At 36.1% G+C, this 22,901-nt stretch overlaps 1 protein-coding gene and 1 pseudogene across 1 annotated transcript; both read left to right on the top strand.

Moving 5' to 3' along the window:
• Positions 1-12,610: 12,610 nt before the first annotated feature.
• Positions 12,611-16,248, top strand: LOC133188337 (uncharacterized; annotated as a pseudogene).
• A 5,585-nt stretch (positions 16,249-21,833) lies between these two features.
• On the top strand, positions 21,834-22,901 carry LOC133188806 (uncharacterized). The gene is made up of 2 exons (XM_061324290.1): positions 21,834-22,365; positions 22,712-22,901. The coding sequence occupies exons 1-2, from the start codon at positions 21,983-21,985 to the stop codon at positions 22,899-22,901; spliced, it is 573 nt and encodes a 190-aa protein (XP_061180274.1). The 5' UTR covers positions 21,834-21,982.

Below are 22,901 nucleotides of genomic sequence, written 5' to 3'. Positions count from 1 at the left end.
TCTAAAATGGAAGCAGAAAATAAAGCAAATAACAAAATGCAGGAAACCAATTTTATTGCATTTTTAGACCTATATGGAAGAACTATTCTGGACATTTTAGACTTGAAAGGTGGACAGATCCACGGAAAAATAATGAATAGTATTGAAAAGTTCCTTAAAAAGGGATATGAAAACTTACCGGCTGTTCGTATGGCTCTCAGGAAGTACAAACATCTCCTTGAGGAGATGATGTATTTAACAGACGATGAACAAACAGATGATGAAGATGATGACACAGATTCTGAAGATGAAACCGAGGATGAAAATGGTGAATAAATTGTCCTCCATAAATTTATGTAATATAGAACTTTTATTTCATTTTACCGCTGGAGATTGACGAGGAAACATGTCTTGGGAGAACTATTTACGTGACATTTATTACAATCCAAATAATGCTGGTAGTTTTCTGGGACCAGACAAATTATTCCGGTATGTGAGAAAAGACGGTAAATATGTAATTAGCAAATACAAAATTAGGAAATGGTTGCAAAGACAAGAAGCTTACAGCTTACAAAGACCACTACGGAGACGTTTTCAACGAAACAAAATAATGGTGACGGGTATTGATGACCAGTGGTCTGCAGATCTCATGGATATGGCCAAGTTTGCCAAGTACAACGAAGGATTCATGTATGTACTGGTCGTGATCGATGTTCTATCAAAGTACCTGTGGATGCGTCCTTTGGAAAACAAAAAGGGGGTTACAGTAGCCATTGCTTTAGAGGACATTTTCAAGGAGGGTAGAGTACCTAAAAGAATACGAACAGATAAAGGACAGGAATTTCGAGCGAAGGAAGTTCAGAGACTCTTCAAAGATCATGATGTTCAACATCTTTATGCTCAGAATGAAACCAAAGCAGCAATTGCCGAGCGGGTCATCAAAACTATGAAGACGAGGATATATCGTTTTATGACTTACCAAAAGTCGTATGCATATATTGAAAAACTTCAAACTTTTGTCAAAAGCTACAATAGCACATATCACCGAACTATCGGTATGACTCCTAAAATTGTCAACAGTGGAAATGAAACAGCTGTGTGGTGGAAAATGTATTGGCCAAAGGATCACACAGTTATTAAAAAGACGAAGACTGTAAGAAAACCTTTTAGATTTAAAATCGGTGACCACGTTCGACTTACCCATCTCAGGAATCCATTTTCTCGCGAATATGACGAAAGGTGGACGGGTGAAATATTTATCATTTCTCAGAGGATTTTACGTGGTGGTTTACCTGTCTACAGAGTAGAGGATTTTGACGGAGATGAAATCAAAGGATCTTTTTATCAATCAGAACTTCAAAGAGTGGATGTGAAAGACGATGATCTATGGAAAGTTGAAAAAATATTAAAGACTAGAGGAAAGGGAAATAACAAACAATATTTCGTCAAATGGTTTTATTATCCAAAGAAATTTAATTCTTGGATCAATGCGTCTGATGTTTCAAATCTATGATATAGGAGAGTGCACTACCCTGGACAGGTCAAACATCAGATTCCATCTTTTCAGAAAGAGCGTACATAAACACAGATCGCTTAAGTATGATATGATGGATGGTAGACGACTCTCATAGTGTAAATAAATGTATTGTACATTATAGACTAGGCTGTAGGTCATTGTAAAATGGACATGGGATGGCTCTCCAACCCATGCTTCATAATTGTAACGGGGAAAATAAAAATCTAATTAAAAAATAAATGTTGTCTCTTGTCACTGATTCAAATTTTGTTAGTGCAACTCATGATTGTGTTTGAATCAATTATTGTTGTAAGCGAGGACTATCTATAACACCTTTGTTGGCGAGGACTATCTATAACACCTTTGTTGGCTACTCTATGATATAGGGAGACTAATTCAAATGATTCTTTTTGGAAAAATAATATCATTAATGAAAATGGTTACATAATGTCATAAAAGCCTTAACTCTTTGAAAGTTACTCTAAACTTAGTTGAATTGAATCTGTGTTAGAATCGAATGCGTTTGAAACATTTTGAGATTACTAGTGTGTATAATTATATAATTAATTTAATTGACACTCCGACTACACATGACAGAATCATATCGTTTCAAAAATTATGTAATTAATAATCAAAATATAATTAATTTTAATTAATATTTCATAATTAATTTGTTAATTTAATTCATAAGATGACGTCATGGGTATCCTCACACGCTGGGAGGATACCAGGAGGATCCTCCATAGTAACTCTATGGGAGGACACTGGTCCAGAACCCTGGTTTTTCCCCTACTACTGGACGCCTAGATCTATTTATTTCCTCTTGTTCACTTCCTGATTCAGATGAATTTTCATTTTCAGTGCTGGAATGCGGGTAAATTATACTGTCCCCAGACACCTTATCCTGTTCTGTTTCGTTTTCTAATTGCACAGAAGCAATTTCTGAGGTTTCAACTTCATTTGTTTTGTGTTCAATAATAACATGTACAGTTTCCGCATTTGGTTGGGCATTTTCTTTAAACAATGGCATTAAAATATTCAAATTCTCAAGTTCTAATTAATCATTTTGATTGTTGACGACAAAGGTTTCGTTGAGATAAAGAAAACCATCACACTCCATGCAAAGATGTTTTCATTACATGTAGCATCTGTGATTGTTGAAAATAGAGATTCTACTACATGTAAGTTTAAATCTCCTGGGCCCGGTTTTTCAAAAGGTGGTTAACTCTAACCTGGTGTTAACCTGTTGTTAACTTTGACCACATGGTTAAGTGTTTTTCAAAAGTTTGTTAGCGTTTAACCATGTGTTAACAATGCGTTGACTTTAATCCACCCTTAGTACATGTGTTAAAATTTAACACAGTGATTCAAAATGGCCGTCCGACTGGCACTTCAGCTTCCTCAGAGGAAGAAAAGATGCTTTAGAGCTGCTGCTGACCCCTTACAAGGCTAGTCAGATGATGGGTTGCGAAAACGGTACCGTTTTAGTCGACGAGGGATTTGATTTATAGTAGAGTTGTTGTCGGAAGACTTGGAAAGGGCCACAAAACGAAGCCATGTTCTGTCTGTGAAGCAACAGATTTTAATGGCCCTTCGCTTTTACGCTAGCGGCAAGTTTTCTGCAAGCTATTGGTGACACAATAGGCAAGTATATTAAATAATTCTAAAATTATGATAAATGAACATAAAACTTGCAATCTTTGTGTGGTTTTCATCTCCGTTCGTCAAGTATATCTAATTTGCCTACTTTCCTGTAAATCGGGCACTTACACTGACTAGCTAACAGGCTAAGGGAAATTTAATGTTTCGGTGACTTTATCAACGCTTCCACTTTCTTACCTTAAACATACTCTGTAGGTTTTGAAAAGAGTACAGTATCTAAGGCTGTTAAAGACGTCACCAATGCAATTGATGACAAGGCAGGGCAATTTATCAAATGGCCGGTTACTCAGAGTGCAAGGGCAACGAGAAAGACTGCATTTTACCAACAAGCCAGATTTCCCAATGTCATAGGTTGTATAGATGGCACACATGTCAGAATTGTAGCACCCTTCACTGACGAGAACGCCTGTCAACAGGAAAGGATATCATAGTCTCAACATCCAAGCTGTCTGCGATCATGCAGGTAAATAACGAGAGGCCTTGACCTTGTACTCCTTGCATCATTTAAACTATTAAACGTTTTCAGTGTTCTAAGACTTAATTCTTAATTTTTGTGACAGATTAATTAGTTTCATGAGTAAAACCTGTAAAATATAGATAAAATTGATTGATAAATATTTTGATCATTATTTGTGATATTTTTATCAATGATATTATGATGAAATAGATTTATGTCCCTTCGTGAAAATGAAGTGGTGGATTTAATAGAAATTTTACGTCTCGGTGCTTTAAGGACATACGCAACGTACCTTACCTACTGATAATTTTTCAAGATATTCTTAATTTAAGATTGTAGTAATATCAGATGTTCATAGACAAAAAATTAGCATGCATTACCAGGAGTTTTGAAAAGATATCAATTGATGAAAATTCTTGTATACTTCAAAGAAAAATATTCAAAAATTACTAAACATATATTCTAGATGTTTTGTTTATCCAGACTTGTTTTAGAAGAAATGTACAACAGCATATATAGACATTAAAATGTAGCACACAGTTCCTTTAAGTATTGGAACTCTTCAACTCCAGGGGAAAAGACAATCAAGTTCAAACTGCGTTGCGTATGTCCTTAACATCTGTTTTAAAAGACAAGTTAAGTTGAAGTTACAACTTCATAAACACTAAACAACAGAATAAATTTACTCCAAGTTTTTTATAGTACATCTACCTTTTCAATTTTTAAAGTAATTTTTAAAGTGATATAGTTAGTTTGTAATATTATATTTCTATTTATTTTCATTGAAAATATACATATAATAACGGTAACAGTCTTGTGAGCTGTGCCCACAGCATTGATTTTTTATGCCCCCGGATCGAAAGATCCCGGGGGTATATTGTTTTTGTCCTGTCTGTCTGTTTATCTGTTTGTCTGTCTGTCTGTTGTCAACTTTAACCTTGCCCATAACTTTTGATTGGTTGGAGCTATGACTTTCATATTTCACATGTGTATTCCTTGTGACAAGACCTTTCTTTGGGTACCATCATTTTGACCTTTTGACCTTGAAGTTTGACCCACTTTTGCAAAATTTTATGAGACTTTAACCTTGGCCATCACTTTTGAACAGTTGGTGATTGGGGTTTCAAACTTCACATGTGTATTCTTTGTGAACAAGGCCTTCCTTTGGATACCAATAACTTTGACCTTGACCTTGGAGTTTGATCTACTTTTGAAAAACTTTAACCTTGGCCATAACTTTTGAACAGTTGGTGCTTGGGGTTTTAAACTTCACATGTGTATTCCTTGTGACAAGACCTTCCTCTGGATGTCAACCTCTTTGACCTTGACATAGGAAATTGACCTACTTTTGAAAAACTTTAACCTTGGCCGAAACTTTTGAACGGTTGGAGCTAGGGCTTTCATACTTCACGTATGTAGTCCTTGTGACAAGACCTTCCTTTGGATACCAACCACTTTGACCCTTTGACCTTGACATAGGAGTTTGACCTACTTTTGAAAACTTTAACCTTGGCCATAACTTTTGAATGGTCGGTCCTAGGGCTTTCATTCTTCACATATGTAATCCTTGTGAAAAAACATTTCTTTGGATACTAACAACTTTGACCTTGACATTTTACTTACTTTTAAAAAACTTTGGGTACCAACATTTTTATCTTTTGGCCTGGATTTTGACTTGCATTTGAGAAACTTTAACCTTCGCCATAAGCTGCCATACGGGGGCATCAGTGTTTCACAAACACATCTTGTTCGGTTATGTTTTTCCACACGCTTGTTTCTTCTGATTAGTAACCGTGTTAGAGTGTTTACTTTCCAATATAGGATTTTGTTTAACTTCATTATGAATGGTGCTAATCTCCATAATGCTGAAATTCTGGCTTCTAGCCCGCTTAGGTTTAGAGCAGAAGTCAGTGCTCTCCATGTTCAGATAGGAAGTAGAAGTGGTTATGGATAACCAAGTGATAACCAAGTGATTAACTCAGTTAACACAGTGTTAATTAACCATTGCGTTCAATTTCTTTTGATCAACACAATTTAACCCCTGTGTTAGCTAATCACTTGATTAGGATTTAACACATTGTTAACCTTACCACTGTGTTAAATTTAACCACCTTTTGAAAAACCGGGCCCTGTTGTATTTCCTACATGCTTTTCATCATCACAACTCTCTCCTATTGTTTTGATCAACCTCATGAAATATGTTCTTTGCTTTTGGTTATTTTGATAATCTTTTTTTATTCTGGTTCTTTTATCTCATTTTGTTCTAGTTCATTTACAACACTAAATGTAGAATTCTCTTGCCTCACTTTATTTGATTCTTTAATCGTCTTTGCTAAAATATTGAGAGGAATTTCATCTTCATTTGTTTTATTCGATTGTAATTTTTCTTTTATTTGAGTGAAATTTCCTCATCGTAAGATTCATTTTCTATAAACGATGCCATTTTGAGCCGTGATTTTGGATTAGGTGATCTTTAATCTCTTTGTGCAGTACCTTTTCCCTGTGTTTTAAGAGATCAATACGATTGACATCGTTCTGCAGGTTACAAATCCAGAGATTGTATACATGTATATAAGGGTGTACATCTCTTTCCTGTATAGCAGTGTATGATCTGTTATAGTTATCTTGTAACAGTAATTCTTTTTCGACTGTTTTAAGGGTTTCTTTCACTGAAGAGCAAAATTCACAGACATTATCTGAAATACATGTATTTCAAAATATGAAAGGTCGTAAGTAATTTTTCTACATTGAAGGATTCATTTGTTTTGTGTTTAAAATAAAGCATAACTTTGTAATTTATATTTTATACTATGCTATTTTTTACAAAACAATTATCATTTAAAATGCCTAACCTCACTTTACATTGAAATACTAATTGTAATAAAATTATGATTTTCTTTAACGACGTGATTACCTTACTTTTCAGATTTTACATTGAACGATTATTTAACTTTTCTTTGAAGTAATATAAAAACCTGACAAAAAGCATAAAAATAAGGAATGTAATATAATAGGATATTAATTCGTCATTTTCTAGTAAGTTTTCACTGACCATTCATCACGTTTTATTGTTTTTTCTGCATGCAGCATCATCACTATGTATTCGCGCATGCAATAAGTTATGAAAAGTCGTAAGTGTCACATACGATGTTTTTAGATATTGTTTAATGTGTTTATAATGTCGTATGTGATACTTCCAACATTTCATATCTCACCACTTTAGATACGACCAAATATTTTTTTAAAGTTAACATGAAAATAAATAAAATACGAAGTTGATTTTTTAAGATCATTCATATAAAAATAATTGTTTATTTTTAAATTTACAAAAAAGCTTAAATAGTCGTATCTAACACTTACGACCCTTTAATTCTACAACGTCTTCATATTTTTTTTTTTTGGTCATACAGGCATACGAAACGTATGACGTCGCACTAACGTAATATAACATCGTGATGAAAATATAATGCATTTGATGGAAAATTGTATACATACATTTTTCACGATAAACATGTCAAGAAAATGACGTCAGTAATCAGGGGACACAACTTTTTTCAAGGGAAATAATTTTATACACCTCCAAGTACCCCATTTTTTGAACTAAGAATTTGGATAACTCCATTGGAAAAAATCTTATGAATCGCCAATTGTTCAAATCTAAATGAAATATAAACTGATACCGTCTATGACAATGAGAGAGAGAGAGAGAGATTCGTTGGTTGGCTGGCAATATTTGGCTTACAAGACCTTCACTCCGACGTCTTTGACAGTGATACGAATGCATTTCAATTTTTTCTTAATAAGACACGTTTTGAGCTAAATAAATCTCGTTTTATTTTTCAAACTTTAATGTCTAGAATTGTTAACTTGTAATTTTTAATGTTTTACTAAAACATGACTGTTAGAATTCAAATTACAAAGAGAGCTCAGAATTCTTTATGCAAGCTCCTGTCATGTTTTAGTTAACAAATGTGAAAAAATTACTACTTACGACTTAAGCTTTGTTTTTATGACAAGAATTCTGCATCTTGTTTTGATTATGACTAATGAGGTCATAATTTTTATCCCGGTAGTTAGAAAATGAAAAAAAAATGTAAAGGGCATTTTTATTTCTATGGATATGGAAAATGATATATCAAGTGAAAACTCCTCATGTGAAATATTTTAAAAATTTATATTAAAAAAATGACGTACATGTAAATCCTACTGAGAACTTCTTTCTGGCTTAGAAACATTGAACATCATTTAATGCATGTGCGGATCCAGGATTTTTCTGTAGAAGGGGGGGGGGAGGGGCACCCCAGTCAAAAAAAAAATCCAACTCAGAAATTTCTTGACAAAAAGCAAAAAAAAACAAAAAAACAAAAACAAAAACAAAAAAAAAGAAAAAAAAGAAAACGTTAAGTCGCGGCCCAAACGTGAAAAACCTATGTGTGTGTATGTGTGGCGGGGGGGGGGGGGGGAGTATTAGTCCTTGACTTTTGACTTCTTACCTTTGACTTTTTATACCAACACAGGCCCGCGTTTTCGAGGCGAGGGGGGTCTGCATTTTCTAGGGGGGTACAAGGTAACTTTTTACTTGGTTTAGTATATAAATTTAATTAACTCTGCAAACCCCCCTTCTAGATCCGCGCACGTAATGTATTTGACTTCTGACTTGACTCTGTTTCCAAGCCCATTTCTCATCCAACTTTTAATTTATGTAAGTTGACTTAATGTATCTGAAGGTAAAATTAGCAGCCTTGTTTGTCAACTTACCTCAACAGCGATGTTTTTTTCTACTTTCGGTTTTAACAAGCACCTCCAATTTTGAAAATTATTTTAAATTAATTTAATTATAAGTTTTTACAAATTATGCTCAAATTCTCGATCGGTCATCATTTTCTATCCCCTATTGCTACTTTTGTCAGCTTTGTGAGTTCAAGCAAGAAGTGATTTCCTGTACATTTAATACCCTGAATTCACACCTTTATGTGCATTTAATATCTAAGGCGATATTGCTACATGCACTGAATAAACAAAATAGCTTTTCTAGAATTAGCACATATTTCACCAATTACATTTTATTTTTAACGCTACTTGTACTAACCAAAACATATAAATGATGTTTTTAGCAAGATTAAAAGTTTTTAACAAGATTAGTACGAACTGGTTTGAAATTATTTAAATAAAAACAAGAGGCCCATGGTCCACAAGGCTCACCAGAGTATCTTTGGCCCTGCTGTTCATCACCAGATTTTCTCCCTTGTAATAAGTGTTGTGTCCCACCCTACCCCTGGAGGTCATGAGCTGAACAATTTAGAATCTACACTATCACAGGGTGCTTCCATATAAGTTTCAGCTTCTCTGGCCCAGTGGTTCTTGAGAAGAAGAGTTATATATTTCAATGTAAAAATTGAATCCCTACTGTGGCCCCACCCTACCCCAGGGGGTCAATATTTGAACAATTTAGAATCTACACTACCCAAGGATGCTTTCATATACGGTTTCAGCTTTTCTGGCCCAGTGTTTCTTGAGAAGAAGATTTTTAAAGATTTTTCCTTTATATTTCAATGTAAAACTTTGATTCCCATTTGTGGCCCCACCCTACCTACGGGTGGTCAAGATTTGAACAATAAGGAATCTACACTACCCCATGATGCTTCCATATAAGTTTCATATTTTCTAGCCCAGTGGTTCTTGAGAAGAAGATTTTTAACGGTTTTTACTACAGTCCCTGAAACGTTCTACTTTCCCACTTGAACGGTGAGCGAACGCTGAACGAACGCTGAACGAACGGTGAACGAACGCAGAGCGAACGGTGAGTGAACGATGTGTGAACGCTGAACGCAACTTGGTGAACGATGTGTGAACGGTGAACGGTGAGCGAATGCAGAACGCGAACGGAGCGCAAACGCGAACGCAAAGTGAACGGTGAACGAACGGTGAACGCAAGATGAACGATATATTCGGAATACCTCTGATCTTTTCCTTGCATTGAAACTATTTTATTGTATTATAATGTCAGGTGCCAAAATAAAAAAAAAAAATAAGTAAACCAATAAATGAATGAATAAATAAGTAAATAAAATAAATTCTCCAAAATTGTCCTAAGAAAGACGATTCATGCACATTACGTTTTTAATCACACGATTTTTAACGCATTAAAACATTGCAATTGTTACCGAACGCTGAAGTATAAAAGATATTTTTTTAGTTGGAAAATAAAAATGTTTATTCTTATTTGATAACAAATCAGAGAAAACTTCTGACTTATAGAATGAATTAAAGCGATTGTAACATCCATTCATATATGTATCTCCGTGTCAAGGCGATTTCATGTAAAGTAATTAAAAAAAAATAATTACAAAGGTCAGTGGACGTTTTGCATTTATACGCTCGTATTTTAAATTTTTAATACAATAATATATTATATGTCATTTCTATTTTTCATGATGATTTATTGAGCAGACTTCTACATGTATCTGTAGATGGCCGTGATTATACTCAGACAAGATAATACAAAGATACATCAATTTTCAGAACTTGATATTTAAGTAATATGCTGTTATAATTTTTATCAAACAGACAAATGAGAGAGAGAGAGATATTCCGTTTTAGCCCCCCCCCCCCTTCCTTTCAGGCTTCACTAAATGTTTGCACCTATATCAAACAATAACTCTGATATTTTTTTCTAAATATATTAGACAGTGAAAGTAACTTTTTTTTTTATCAACAAATCATATCCATCTGTTTGACAGTATTACTCGTTTTTATTTTCCTGCTTCAAGTTCACACGAAGTCCACGTGCTTCTCCTGTCAATCAAAATCATTCGACACTGTGCAGGTGTGAAAGTTTCGTCACATCGAAGACGAAGTGCGAGTATTTCCAACAAGTTATAACATTTATTTTTATCATTTCTAGATTTGATACCAACATTTGAATAATTAGTGAATAAAATATGTTGGGCATTAACACTTGAATTTGAAACATACTCTCTGCCAATTTCAAATACCACCGCCGACACGTGTACATTTTGAACTACTATTGTTTTGTGACTTTTTTAGATGCATGTTTGTTTTGAGACTGAAATTTTTGTTCTAAAAAAGACCTTAACTTTTTTTTAACAGGTTAATTAAAATTTTCTGGAAATACAGTACTGACTACGTAACCGATTTAGGGGAAAAGGGGGGGGTATTAATCATATCGAATAGCAATCATATAAAGTTACGGTGAAGAAAGATTTTTTCTCTATAACTATAGACTTTACATACATGTATTATAGTAGCGAATATTCTGTAGTGCATTACATTTTAAATAAATATTTCCTTTAAACACACTATCAATTTAATTCGCTCCAAAGAGGATATCCGCAGTACTATGTATAAGTCTCAGAACTAGTTCTATCATATTTTCTGTAGTAATTGAATAAAAAAACGCGTTAGAAATAAATATTTTCGTAATTTTGCTGCGTAATTATTTGACTTGGATAATTATATCTCCATTAACGATTTGTCGTCTTTAACAAAACATCAGAATGTTGCAGTGCTTGAAGTATTTGCACATTGGCCTTAGTTAAATTTAATATATCAGTATCGTTCTACATAGGTACAGGATGTGCTTATAACAACATTTTTTTTCCAGAGTAATTTAATAAATAACCTAATAGCTAAGTTAGAATAATAAAAATATATATCTTAGATATTTTCCCCCATGAAATAATGATTCTTCAAACACGATTTGTTAGTATTAAATTAAAAAATCTGTAACTCTTTACCTACAAAAAGATAAGTCCTTTCACTTGGGAGTTCCGAATGGCAATGACAACTGAACGATAGGTGAACGCTGAACGCAAGGTGAACGCAAAGTGAACGGAACGAAGAGCGAACGCTGAACGCTTTGTGAACGGTGAACGCGAGCGCACGGTGAACGGTGAACGCAAAACTGTGAACGGAGAGCGAACGGTGAACGCACGCTGAACGAACGGTGAACGCACGCTGAACGAACGGTGAACGAACGGTGAGCGAACGGAAAAATGGGAAAGTAGAACGTTTCAGGGACTGTACATGTATATATTTCAATGTAAACTTTGACTCCCTACTGTGGCCCCACCCTACCCCTGGGGGTCACGATTTGAATAATTTAGAATCTACACAACCCCAGGATGCTTCCATATCAGTTGCAGCTTTTCTGGCCCAGTGTTTCTTGAGGAGAAGATTTTTTAATGATCCCACTCTATTTTTGTCTTTTCTTGATTATCTCCCCTTGGAAGGAGGCTTGACCAATTTAAAACCCCCTCCACCCAAGGATGCTTTGCACCAACTTTGGTTAAAATTGGCCCTGTGTTTCTTGAGGAGAAGTTGAAAATGTGAAAAGTTTACAGACGGACGAACGACAGAGACTAGGTGATCAGAAAAGCTCACCTGAGCTTTCAGCTCAGGTAAACTAAAAAATTGTAAAGGAAAAGAGCAATAAAATATTTCGAGTCGAACTAATTTTCGTGGGTCAGTCGGTTAATGACAAACATTTTTTTAATTTAGGCCCAATATGGAGTTGCTTCCCATCAATTTGATTGGCTAGACAGTCTTGAATGTCTTTTCTGTGGTATATTTTATATCATTGACTTTAATGAACACAGATCAAAATTCAACATATAATACATAGCCCTCTACTTATATTAAGAATTGTGAAAAGGGAAAGAGGGGTGTCATGGACACCTAAGCAATACATTCGTTGTTGTTTTTCTTATTATCGAAAAGGCCCAAGAAGTTGCGATTGCAAATTTCAATCACCTAGCTCTCTCTCTCCCCCTCCCTTTTTAGGACAGTATTTATGAATCCTTAGTGTTCTAAGTACTTATAAAAGAATTCCCTCATGCATAACTATCAAGAACAATTTAGTAAGTATGGGCAGGAGCAATTCTTCCAAACTGTCAAAATGATATCCACATAACCCTCCTTCTCCTTTTGTCAGCTAAAACTTTTTATGTAGGCCATCTTTAATGGTTTGTAGCTAAATGTCTTGCATTTTTCTCTCAGGCATGATCGATTCTGGTATGGGACAAGCCATGTAAATTCATTTTAACAGCCTGCAATATCCCACCAATCAATCAGAAAACCATTGCAAAAAAGGAGAATATAATAGGAGAGATCATAGAAAAAGAGGCCCAGAAATCCTACGCAAGGTCGCTCCAAAAAGAAGTAAAAATGTCGGAGACATTGGAGTGCAGCTATGATGCTGGTTGGCAGACTCGTGGAACAGGATGGAATTATAACAGCATTTCAGGCAAATTAAAATTTACCCTCATCAGTTTGAGATCGAACAGTTATCTGAAATGTTAATAGATCAATGTGTGAAATTATCACTGAACAAGAATGCCCAATTGCAATCAAAGATGTCAACAACTGCAAGCATCTTTACTTTATCATTATGTTTTCAAGTAAATCGAACGGTATGAGAGGAGTAGGGGCCACATCACTTATCTGAGCAACAATGGTCAACTGACATAACTCATACTCAAGCTGCTTTACCAAGTCAAATACAATAAAAAAAATATCTGGTATAAAAGTTAAAATATTACAAACAAGAGGCCCAGGGACCACATCACTCACCTGAGCACTCTGGCTAGGAAAAAGCAGAAATTAGTTCAGTCTTGGTTTAAATATAAAATTCAGAGGTGGGGGTGGGGATGGGGGTGTTAATTTGAACTATAAACTTGAATCTATATACTTCATAGGGATGCTTTTGAATTCGTGTGACAAATAATGGCTTTGCTGTTCTTAAAAAGAAAATTTTGATTGATATATCCTTTGTATTCCTTTGTTTAACTATGATCCCCGTCGCCCGCGTGGCACAGTGGTTAGAGCGTCTGCTCTAGAGTCGCCAAGTAAGGAGTTGATCCTTACGTCATGGGTTCGAATCCCACTGTGGGACGTGGAGACCAGTCCTTATAAAACGAGGTCCTGTGTCGCAGTAGGTGCTGGCATGAAAAAGATCCCTCACTGCTCAATGGCCATAAGTGCCGAGTATAGGACAAAATTTGCAGCTCTCCACCGGCAAGTGGTGGCGACTCCATGAGTGAAAAAATCTCGAGAGGGATGTTAAACAACATACAAACAAACAACTATGATCCCCTGTTATGGACCCTCTATTCTCCTGGGGGGGGGGGGGGTCATGATTTGTACAAATTTGAATCTACATTACCTGATGATGCTTCCACTTAACTAATCATGGCTTTGATCGCCCATTGTGGCCCCACCCTACCTCCGGAGGTCATGATTTGAACAAACTTGAATCTACACGACCTGAGGATGCTTCCATATAAAAATGATCAATCATGGCTTTGCTGTTCTTAAGAGGAAGATTTTCAAAGATTTTTCCTATATATTCCTATGTAAAACTTTGATCACCCATTGAGGCCCCGCCCTACCCCCGGGGGTCATGATTGGAACAAATTTAAATCTACACTACCCGAGGATGCTTCCATATAAATATGACCAATCATTTGAACAAACTTGAATCCCCTTTACCCAAGGATACTTTGTGGCAAGTTTGGTTGAAATTGGCCCAGTGGTTCTTGAGAAGATAAAAATGTGAAAAGTTAACAACGACAGACAACGGACAAATTTCCATCAGAAAAGCTCACTTGAGCCTTCAGCTCAGGTGAGCTAAAAACTATTTGGTTATTGAAAAGATTTGAAAACAACCTACCCTATTTCCAATCTTTATCAATTATCTCCTGGTATGCTTCTGACGCTGTGAAATGTCTGCCTACTGGTGACCCAACTATTGATGAGGAATATAAAAAAATATTTGGTATAGTTTAAAAATTCAAAACACTTACAACACTACACAAGAGGCCCAACGGCCTTAACGGTCACCTCAGTACAATACAACAATTTAGAAATTATTGGTCTAGTATCAATCTGCGCCCCCCCCCCTTATCACTATTACCATGCAGACTATTAACAAAATATCTATTTTTTAACCCCATATTATTACTTCTCGCATTGGCCTCTCTTGGCCTTCGAAGAACATTTAAAAAGATAAGTTATTTTTATCTCATTTTTATTCATCTATTATATCACTATATTATTAAATAAATAAAGCCCCATCCTTACACCAGAACATCTGACCCATTGGCCATGAACTCACAATTCTGGAAGAAGCACCCCTGCTCATCATAACTATACACTTGTTTCTTTACTTTATAACCAGTAGTAGAAAAATATTTTGAAAGAAATTATGCATTCTCACTATATAATCAATCGAGCCCCCCCCCCCCCCCTCAGAACCCCTGACTCATTCACAATTTTGGAAGAGGCAACCATGCTCTTTATAACTATGTACTTAGTTTATTTAATACCCAGGAGTAGAGAAGAAGATTTTCAAAAAAATAATGCACTTTCACTATATGATCTACATAGCCCCACCCTAGCACCAGAACCCCTGCCACTTGGGCCATGAATCTGTGTTTAAGATTTTTTAAACCAGTATTTAAATCATGTGACAGATGACATAATACATGTAATCACTTACATCATCTGTTAGCATGTCAGCTAAATTTCTCAATCTTCAACATGAAATCAATTTTTCATGATACAGGGCACGGACACTGATTGGGAAGCAAACAGGTAAAATCCTTCAATATGAAACCAGAAGCAAAAGTTGCAGTGTCTGTGACCACCATGGAGAGGGTCCAATACCAGCCCACCAGTGTTCCAAAAATTGGGATGGATCCAGCAAGGCAATGGAGCCAGATATGGCCATGTCTATGTTACACAAAATGAAAGACTGCGGCCATCCAGTGCAGGTTATCCACGCTGATAATGATTCCACCACTTCATCTACTTTGAAATTGGACTTCCCTGGAATTCAAAAGAAAGATGACAAAAACCACATAAAAAAGGGAATTTCTAAAAAGCTCTACGCATTAGCTGCAAAATGGAAGGAACTCAGGTCTCAGTCATCTGTCATTCCATACCTGGTTAGATGTTTTATGTATACCCTGTCCAGGGCTAAAACAAGTGATGATGTGCAAGAAAGCCTGTCACAGATTGTACCCCATGTTTTTGGAGAACACGAGATGTGCACTGACTGGTGTTCCTTTAAAAGAGATACTCCAAATTTCAGGTATATAAAATGAAATTTATATTGCATTCATATAAGATATTAAACTCTCTAGGGCAGTCTCTTGGAATTAAATTAAATCCTTGGATTTCAATCTACAAAGATTTTGATCAATATGAATCTGCACAACTTCTGTATTGCTCAGAGCAAACAATTCCAAAAACTTGCATTATGCACCTGATTTGTTGCAACATATATATATATATATATATATATATATATATATATATATATATATATATATATATATGTTTGCCAAGTTAAAATGTATCCTACTTTTACATGCATGCAATTTTCATCACAACAAAATATGTTAAGCACAAAACATTTTTCAGGTTTAAACACCTAACAAATGGGCAGCCACTCAAGGAAGACGGCGTAAGACGTGCCCTTGAAGAAATGGTTGAAACCTACAAAAAGAGAGCGGGTCAACTTGTTACACTGGGGTCAACCCAACCAAATGAAAATTTCAACTTCATTGTTTCAAGCAAAGCTCCAAAAAATCGGTTTGTATATTTTTTATAATATAATATACATCGACAATAAAAGATCCATGGGTTTTGACAGTCACCAGTTTAAAACAAAATCACAAGAGGCCCATGGGCCACAACGCTCGTCTGAGTAATTTTGGCCTTGCTGTTTTTATTCTGATTCCCCCCTTGTAGTACTTATTGTGGCCCCGCTCTACCCCAAGGGGTCAATATTTGAACAATTTAGAATCAACACTACTCCAGAATGCTTCCACATAAGTTTCAGCTTTTCCAGCCCAGTGGTTCTTGAGAAGATTTTTACTACATATTTCAATGTAAAACTTGGATTTCCTATTGTGGCCCCGCCCTACCCTACTGCTCTATTGAATGAAGTAAAAAAGTTTTCTTTAAAAAAAGAAAAATAGGCAGAAAGAGGAATGATCAAATACTTATTAGCTTCTAATGAAAAAATTAAAATGATTCAGGTTACAGCTAAAATACAAATGTACAGTATACGATTCAGAAATGTTCCATAGCAGACAAAATTGAACTTTCTTCCTCTGATAATTGTTTCATTATTAACTGTAGTATAACGGTGAAGTGTTAAATCTGACATGTTGTTGGCAACCTTATACCTATTGAAATCCCTCATGCATATTGCTTAGCACGTGGACATGATGCAATCGGCGAAGTTTTGATGCAGATTATATTGAAATAATTTAAAATAATACCTTTCATTTTATAAATTTAATACGTCCATTGGGATGCACATTTATTGAAATAATGCGTCCTGAGCAAAATTCATGCGTAATTTACGCAGGACACACCAAAATGAATCACTGCCCTTCACCCAAGGAAGCTTTGTGACAAGTTTGGTTGAAATTGGCTCAGTGGTTCTGGAGAAGAAGTTGAAAACATAAAACAGTTTACAGAAGGACAGAAAGTCAGACAGATGACAGACAAAATGTGATCAGAAAAGTTCACTCGAGCTTTCAGCTCAGGTGAGCTAAAAATGATAACTTAATGCAAAGATAGAAATAGTTCACTAAATAACTTCATAATTGTTAATCTGAGTAAAATTACACTGTGTAAAATATCGATTATACCTTCCAAAAATATTTTTCAGATGTTATGGCCGATCACGATCATTAATGCATCGGGTATCTGCTGCAGTTCTACAAAAAAATGAAGGGCATACTTGGATTAATAAGGTATTAGCTGTTAATATACAAACTTCTCTTTTAAAATCATCAATAATTATATCCCCTTAATTTTTTTTAATTTTCAAAAAATACATTTGTAATCATAATTAGGGCCCCGCTCTGCGGGCGCCCTATAGTGATCAGTCTGTCCGTCCGTCTGTCCGTCCGAGATCTCTTGTCCGGAGCATATCTTCTCTCTCCTTGGCCCAATCTGGCTCATACTTCACCAACAGAGTGTCTTTGGGTAAAGGGTGTGCAGTGACCTTGAACCATGTTTCTAGGTCTAAGGTCAAGGTCATAACAGAATTATATGAAAAATCCTTGTCCGGAGCATATCTTCTCTCCTCTTGGTCCAATGTGACTCATACTTCACTCACAGAGTGCCACTGGTCAATGGATGTGCAGTGACCTTGAACGAAGTTTCGAGGTCAAGGGTCAAGGTCAAAAATAGCCTCTCTGTTTAAATTCTTGTCCGGAGCATATCTTTTCTCTCTCCTTGGCCCAATCTGGCTCATACTTCACCCACAGAGTGTCTTTGGGTAAAGGGTGTGCAGTGACCTTGAACCATGTTTCTAGGTCTAAGGTCAAGGTCATAACAGAATTATATGAAAAATCCTTATCCGGAGCATATCTTCTCTCCTCTTGGTCCAGTGTGTCTCATACTTCACTCACAGAGTGCCACTGGTCAATGGATGTGCAGTGACCTTGAACAAAGTTTCTAGGTCAAGGTCAAAAAAGCCTCTCTGGTTAAATTCTTGTTCGGAGCATATTTTCTCTCTCCTTGGCCCAATCTGGTTCATAGTTCACCCACAGAGTGTCTTTGGGTAAAGGGCATGCAGTGACCTTGAACCATGTTTCTAGGTCTAAGGTCAAGGTCATAGAAGAATTATATATATGAAAAATCCTTGTCCGGAGCATATCTTCTCTCCTCTTGGTCCAGTGTGGCTCATACTTCACAGAGTGCCACTGGTCAATGGATGTGCAGTGACCTTGAACGAAGTTTCTAGGTCAAGGGTCAAGGTCGAAAATAGCCTCTCTGTTTAAAATCTTTGTTCGGTGCATGGTTTCTTTCTCTTATTAGTCTAGTCAGCCTCAAACTTTACCAATTGACGTAGGGTACAGAACATTTGTGAATTTCCTTCCATATTTTGATACATATGCAACAGTTTTCATAGAGGATATGCAACATTTGTGATTTTTGTGCTGCTTTTTGATAGAGGGTATGGAGCACTCGTGATTTTCATGGCATTTTTTATTATAACAAGGTTGACATAGATGCCCTTTAGACTCAAACAACACATCCCTTAATAGTACACAAGTGTTCCTCTTCAAAATAAACCCTTTTCAGCTCCTTTACTTTTGAGATGGCCACCATCTCAATGATATCTAGTTTAAGGTTGTTTTTTTTTTTTTATTGTATTTGACTTGGTAAAGCAGCTTGAGTATGAGTTATGTCAGTTGACCATTGTTGCTCAGATAAGTGATGTGGCCCCTACTCCTCTCATACCGTTCGATTTACTTGAAAACATAATGATAAAGTAAAGATGCTTGCAGTTGACATCTTTGATTGCAATTGGGCATTCTTGTTCAGTGATAATTTCACACATTGATCTATTAACATTTCAGATAACTGTTCGATCTCAAACTGATGAGGGTAAATTTTAATTTGCCTGAAATGCTGTTATAATTCCATCCTGTTCCACGAGTCTGCCAACCAGCACATAGCTGCACTCCAATGTCTCCGACATTTTTACTTCTTTTTGGAGCGACCTTGCGTAGGATTTCTGGGCCTCTTTTTCTATGATCTCTCCTATTATATTCTCCTTTTTTGCAATGGTTTTCTGATTGATTGGTGGGATATTGCAGGCTGTTAAAATGAATTTACATGGCTTGTCCCATACCAGAATCGATCATGCCTGAGAGAAAAATGCAAGATATTTAGCTACAAACCATTAAAGATGGCCTACATAAAAAGTTTTAGCTGACAAAAGGAGAAGGAGGGTTATGTGGATATCATTTTGACAGTTTGGAAGAATTGCTCCTGCCCATACTTACTAAATTGTTCTTGATAGTTATGCATGAGGGAATTCTTTTATAAGTACTTAAAACACTAAGGATTCATAAATACTGTCCTAAAAAGGGAGGGGGAGAGAGAGAGCTAGGTGATTGAAATTTGCAATCGCAACTTCTTGGGCCTTTTCGATAATAAGAAAAACAACAACGAATGTATTGCTTAGGTGTCCATGACACCCCTCTTTCCCTTTTCACAATTCTTAATATAAGTAGAGGGCTATGTATTATATGTTGAATTTTGATCTGTGTTCATTAAAGTCAATGATATAAAATATACCACAGAAAAGACATTCAAGACTGTCTAGCCAATCAAATTGATGGGAAGCAACTCCATATTGGGCCTAAATTAAAAAAATGTTTGTCAAAAACAACCTTAAAGGTCAAGGTCATAACAGAATTATATGAAAAATCCTTATCCGGAGCATATCTTCTCTCCTCTTGGTCCAGTGTGTCTCATACTTCACTGTATGAGTTGAATCTATATACTTCATAGGGATGCTTTTGAATTCGTGTGAAAAATAATGGCTTTGCTGTTCTTAAAAAGAAAATTTTGATTGATATATCCTTTGTATTCCTTTGTTTAACTATGATCCCCGTCGCCCGCGTGGCACAGTGGTTAGAGCGTCTGCTCTAGAGTCGCCAAGTAAGGAGTTGATCCTTACGTCATGGGTTCGAATCCCACTGTGGGACGTGGAGACCAGTCCTTATAAAACGAGGTCCTGTGTCGCAGTAGGTGCTGGCATGAAAAAGATCCCTCACTGCTCAATGGCCATAAGTGCCGAGTATAGGACAAAATTTGCAGCTCTCCACCGGCAAGTGGTGGCGACTCCATGAGTGAAAAAATCTCGAGAGGGATGTTAAACAACATACAAACAAACAACTATGATCCCCTGTTATGGACCCTCTATTCTCCTGGGGGGGGGGGGGGGGTCATGATTTGTACAAATTTGAATCTACATTACCTGATGATGCTTCCACTTAACTAATCATGGCTTTGATCGCCCATTGTGGCCCCACCCTACCTCCGGAGGTCATGATTTGAACAAACTTGAATCTACACGACCTGAGGATGCTTCCATATAAAAATGATCAATCATGGCTTTGCTGTTCTTAAGAGGAAGATTTTCAAAGATTTTTCCTATATATTCCTATGTAAAACTTTGATCACCCATTGAGGCCCCGCCCTACCCCCGGGGGTCATGATTGGAACAAATTTAAATCTACACTACCCGAGGATGCTTCCATATAAATATGACCAATCATTTGAACAAACTTGAATCCCCTTTACCCAAGGATACTTTGTGGCAAGTTTGGTTGAAATTGGCCCAGTGGTTCTTGAGAAGATAAAAATGTGAAAAGTTAACAACGACAGACAACGGACAAATTTCCATCAGAAAAGCTCACTTGAGCCTTCAGCTCAGGTGAGCTAAAAACTATTTGGTTATTGAAAAGATTTGAAAACAACCTACCCTATTTCCAATCTTTATCAATTATCTCCTGGTATGCTTCTGACGCTGTGAAATGTCTGCCTACTGGTGACCCAACTATTGATGAGGAATATAAAAAAATATTTGGTATAGTTTAAAAATTCAAAACACTTACAACACTACACAAGAGGCCCAACGGCCTTAACGGTCACCTCAGTACAATACAACAATTTAGAAATTATTGGTCTAGTATCAATCTGCCCCCCCCCCCCCTTATCACTATTACCATGCAGACTATTAACAAAATATCTATTTTTTAACCCCATATTATTACTTCTCGCATTGGCCTCTCTTGGCCTTCGAAGAACATTTAAAAAGATAATTTATTTTTATCTCATTTTTATTCATCTATTATATCACTATATTATTAAATAAATAAAGCCCCATCCTTACACCAGAACATCTGACCCATTGGCCATGAACTCACAATTCTGGAAGAAGCACCCCTGCTCATCATAACTATACACTTGTTTCTTTACTTTATAACCAGTAGTAGAAAAATATTTTGAAAGAAATTATGCATTCTCACTATATAATCAATCGAGCCCCCCCCCCCCCTCAGAACCCCTGACTCATTCACAATTTTGGAAGAGGCAACCATGCTCTTTATAACTATGTACTTAGTTTATTTAATACCCAGGAGTAGAGAAGAAGATTTTCAAAAAAATAATGCACTTTCACTATATGATCTACATAGCCCCACCCTAGCACCAGAACCCCTGCCACTTGGGCCATGAATCTGTGTTTAAGATTTTTTAAACCAGTATTTAAATCATGTCCTGTGTGACAGATGACATAATACATGTAATCACTTACATCATCTGTTAGCATGTCAGCTAAATTTCTCAATCTTCAACATGAAATCAATTTTTCATGATACAGGGCACGGACACTGATTGGGAAGCAAACAGGTAAAATCCTTCAATATGAAACCAGAAGCAAAAGTTGCAGTGTCTGTGACCACCATGGAGAGGGTTCAATACCAGCCCACCAGTGTTCCAAAAATTGGGATGGATCCAGCAAGGCAATGGAGCCAGATATGGCCATGTCTATGTTACACAAAATGAAAGACTGCGGCCATCCAGTGCAGGTTATCCACGCTGATAATGATTCCACCACTTCATCTACTTTGAAATTGGACTTCCCTGGAATTCAAAAGAAAGATGACAAAAACCACATAAAAAAGGGAATTTCTAAAAAGCTCTACGCATTAGCTGCAAAATGGAAGGAACTCAGGTCTCAGTCATCTGTCATTCCATACCTGGTTAGATGTTTTATGTATACCCTGTCCAGGGCTAAAACAAGTGATGATGTGCAAGAAGGCCTGTCACAGATTGTACCCCATGTTTTTGGAGAACACGAGATGTGCACTGACTGGTGTTCCTTTAAAAGAGATACTCCAAATTTCAGGTATATAAAATGAAATTTATATTGCATTCATATAAGATATTAAACTCTCTAGGGCAGTCTCTTGGAATTAAATTACATCCTTGGATTTCAATCTACAAAGATTTTGATCAATATGAATCTGCACAACTTCTGTATTGCTCAGAGCAAACAATTCCAAAAACTTGCATTATGCACCTGATTTGTTGCAACATATATATATATATATATATATATATATATATATATATATATATATATATATATATATATATATATATATATGTTTGCCAAGTTAAAATGTATCCTACTTTTACATGCATGCAATTTTCATCACAACAAAATATGTTAAGCACAAAACATTTTTCAGGTTTAAACACCTAACAAATGGGCAGCCACTCAAGGAAGACGGCGTAAGACGTGCCCTTGAAGAAATGGTTGAAACCTACAAAAAGAGAGCGGGTCAACTTGTTACACTGGGGTCAACCCAACCAAATGAAAATTTCAACTTCATTGTTTCAAGCAAAGCTCCAAAAAATCGGTTTGTATATTTTTTATAA

Source organism: Saccostrea echinata, unplaced genomic scaffold, assembly GCF_033153115.1.
Source record: "Saccostrea echinata isolate AGI-Se365-2 ecotype Australia unplaced genomic scaffold, CSIRO_AGI_Sech_v1 ptg000016l, whole genome shotgun sequence".
NCBI lineage: Eukaryota > Metazoa > Mollusca > Bivalvia > Ostreida > Ostreidae > Saccostrea > Saccostrea echinata.
Note: the sequence above shows the minus strand (reverse complement) of the source record. Positions and strands in the feature narration are given on the sequence as shown.